This window comes from Neolamprologus brichardi, chromosome 6, assembly GCF_056152115.1.
Source record: "Neolamprologus brichardi isolate AB-2024 chromosome 6, ASM5615211v1, whole genome shotgun sequence".
NCBI lineage: Eukaryota > Metazoa > Chordata > Actinopteri > Cichliformes > Cichlidae > Neolamprologus > Neolamprologus brichardi.
Genome location: NC_142109.1, coordinates 8362601 through 8365344, shown reverse-complemented (window position 1 = coordinate 8365344; position 2744 = coordinate 8362601). Strand labels below are relative to the sequence as shown.

The window sequence follows — 2744 nt, the reverse complement described above, 5'->3', positions numbered from 1 at the left end:
GGAGCGTGATGTCACGGGAGGTGGCCCACGCCCCCTTCCGCCATGACAGTAGGCCAGACACAGGATACAGCTTCAGCTATGGTTCGTACGTGTTGTGTTGTCGGTTGCAACGTTAGATCACACGATCGTGAAGGCAAGAAGCTGGATAATGGGCTCTCTTTTCATCGTTTTCCATCCTGGAGGCAACGTGAGGGATCCCATGTATCCGATATTACTAAACAAAGACGTCAGGCTTGGATTGCAGCGGCGAGATGAGCGGATAGAGCTCTCTGCAATCCCCAGCTTTTTGTTGGTTTGCTCGCCGCATTTTCTTTTCCGGTGAGTTCTAAATTAATTCATATCACTATTAAAAGGCTTTTAGTGTTATTTGCAATGCGCTGAGGTCATAATGAGATAAAACATGCTAATGTGTGATGCTGCAGAACCACGTCATGTCGACTAAGTAGCTTATGATTTGGCATTATTGCAGGCAAACCAGCATATGAAATGGATGTAACAAATCCAGACTGGGCACCAACACTGCCCATGGGCCTCTAAAAACATACTAAATTGCTATCATTGTACACTAATCCGCACATAACTTCCATATGAATCACACACCGGTCATTGGAATATTGGTGTACATTTACCTTATGTGTATGCACTAATTTTAACTTACAGGCTTTCGTTATGCAGCTGCAGAGTCTGAAGGTGTGCCCCGTGCAGAAGTGATCGATGAAGATCTGACAGAAGACCAACAACAAAATCACAATGTCATGGAGGCAGTGGACAGCAGTTGTGTTGGACAAGTGGAGGTTGAGGTACCAGCTGCAAATGTGGACAGTGGTGATCGGACAGACAGGGTCACAGAAGCTAAAGGGCATTGTGTGTGCAGTGAACAGGGCAGAGCAGAAATAAACACAACACTGATTGATAAGATTGTTAAGGTTTTCTGTGTTTTGGTGAATATGTGCCCCAGTGTGGTTGTCAAACCAGGGCCAAATGAAACTTGCTCCTGTTGAGTATTCATAAAGCTGTTGTGTTGCATGTGTAGTTCATTGTACATAATTGCACTTTGTGTGAAGTCGTTTCAATAAAACAGAAAAGAATAGTATATTTGTTTGTTTTTTATTCTTGATCTGTTCACATGTACTTAGCAAGTACAAAAAAATGAAATGCAAACTATTTACATGGCAACACACAGCTGGCATCAATCTTGAACCACAAAATGAAACGTTACAGGCTATTTAAGAAACTTTAGACAGTGCACCTGAAGATCAGGAAGGCCAAGGGACTCAGCGTCTTTGTTGTGTAAACACGCCAGGGATTGGGGTAATGTGGGTGACTGCGTAGTGTAGTTGGTGTAATACTTTTCCATTCCACACAAAGTCACTGCTTTGCTGTGTTCCTGCAGTGTATCCAGTAATGGTGACAAATCCTCCAGCGTTGCAATAGGAATCCGCCTTTTTTGCGATCGCCTCCTTTTGCCTCTCGATGCAGAGGGTGTGTTTATGATTTCATCAAGGCCACGTTTTTGGGCAGCTGTTGAGGAGAAGTCAATGTTCTGTGCAACCTCGGGCTGTATCTCGGTCATATTTCCGGGGATTACCCAATATGCAGACTCGTCTGTTACAGTTCTGGTGCCTCTGATACACACTGTAGCCTCGACTTTAAACAAAAGAGCAGCGACATGGGTGCAGGCCTCTGCAACTCCGGCCATGCATGTGCAGTGAGCAGCCTCAACCCTCCCATTGGTGCTCACAATGACCCATGGCTGTAATGCAGTTTCATTCAGTTGTTGTGAGTCCAGTACCTGAAACACACAAAAGCCACTTTTAATAAAAGGTCTGTAATTAACCAAGGCTGATATAGATGGGTTGGCTGTACGAGTGTACGTGCAAAGCAAAAACTGTAACAAAGAAGTTGTTTAGAAAGTTATCGAGTTCAAACCGACTTACCTTTGTCTTAACGACAACGTACTCGCAGCGTGGAGGCTTAAAGATGGACAAATCTTGCACCCAGCCGTTTGTGAACTGGATGTGGGCCTCCAGGGATTTATAATTCTTAAACTGGTTCGCTGTGTATGCGCTGACTCCACAGACAAGGTATGCGAAGATATCGGGATAGGACAACGGCGGTAGGTCGTCTGGGTTTCCACTCCACTTCCTTATTTCATACGGGTCCACATTACCGATGCACGCAATTTTTTCAAAGTACCGTGTCTTGGCGTCTGGGCGCAATCGGTCGCGATACAGCCCTTTGTCTTTTGCGCTGATTTTGAGCATGGTTATGGCAGTCCCGATTCCAACACTCCAGCACTGTGCGCTCGTTTTGCTTTCTGGCCTACTGACATGGCGCCGCGATCCCACAATGCACTGCGGCGTGACGTCAACTCCAAAGCGAGTGTGACGCTTATTTTGAGCGACGAAAAATAATAAAATATAATTTTATTTTTATATTTTAATATCACAATAATCTTTCAATTTAAAACTACAAGTTTAAAAAGAACTAATACAAAAAATACACTTCAGCTAAATACTTGTAATTTATTTTCCCAAACCACGCGGAGGACTAAGTTGCCGACCTACTAGCCTGTAACATCATTTTTTCTCTTTGATTTTCGGGGTGTCTTTTAATTCCTAACACATCCATATCAGTTTAGATATCTGGCATGATTTTTTCCCCAATTGTTACTGAAGTGCAGTATATAAACAGGACATTCACTCATCTTTATGGAACAGAAATAAATGGTGTAAGATACTGAA

The 2744-nt window shown here is 43.5% G+C and overlaps 1 protein-coding gene across 1 annotated transcript; it reads right to left on the bottom strand.

The window, feature by feature from the left end:
- Nucleotides 1-1105: 1105 nt before the first annotated feature.
- LOC118455261 (uncharacterized) lies at nucleotides 1106-2333 on the bottom strand. The gene is made up of 2 exons (XM_035913685.2): nucleotides 1938-2333; nucleotides 1106-1792 (listed from the first exon to the last, which is right to left on the bottom strand). The coding sequence occupies exons 1-2, from the start codon at nucleotides 2262-2264 to the stop codon at nucleotides 1223-1225; spliced, it is 897 nt and encodes a 298-aa protein (XP_035769578.2). The 5' UTR covers nucleotides 2265-2333; the 3' UTR covers nucleotides 1106-1222.
- Nucleotides 2334-2744: the final 411 nt, after the last annotated feature.

Excerpts from the sequence above, each read along its gene's own strand:
- LOC118455261 (XM_035913685.2), bottom strand. The coding sequence starts at position 2,264 with ATGCTCAAAATCAGCGCAAAAGACAAAGGGCTGTATCGCGACCGATTG. Across the intron at positions 1,793-1,937 it reads ACGTTGTCGTTAAGACAAAG|GTACTGGACTCACAACAACT; the intron begins GTAAGTCGGTTT and ends TGTGTGTTTCAG.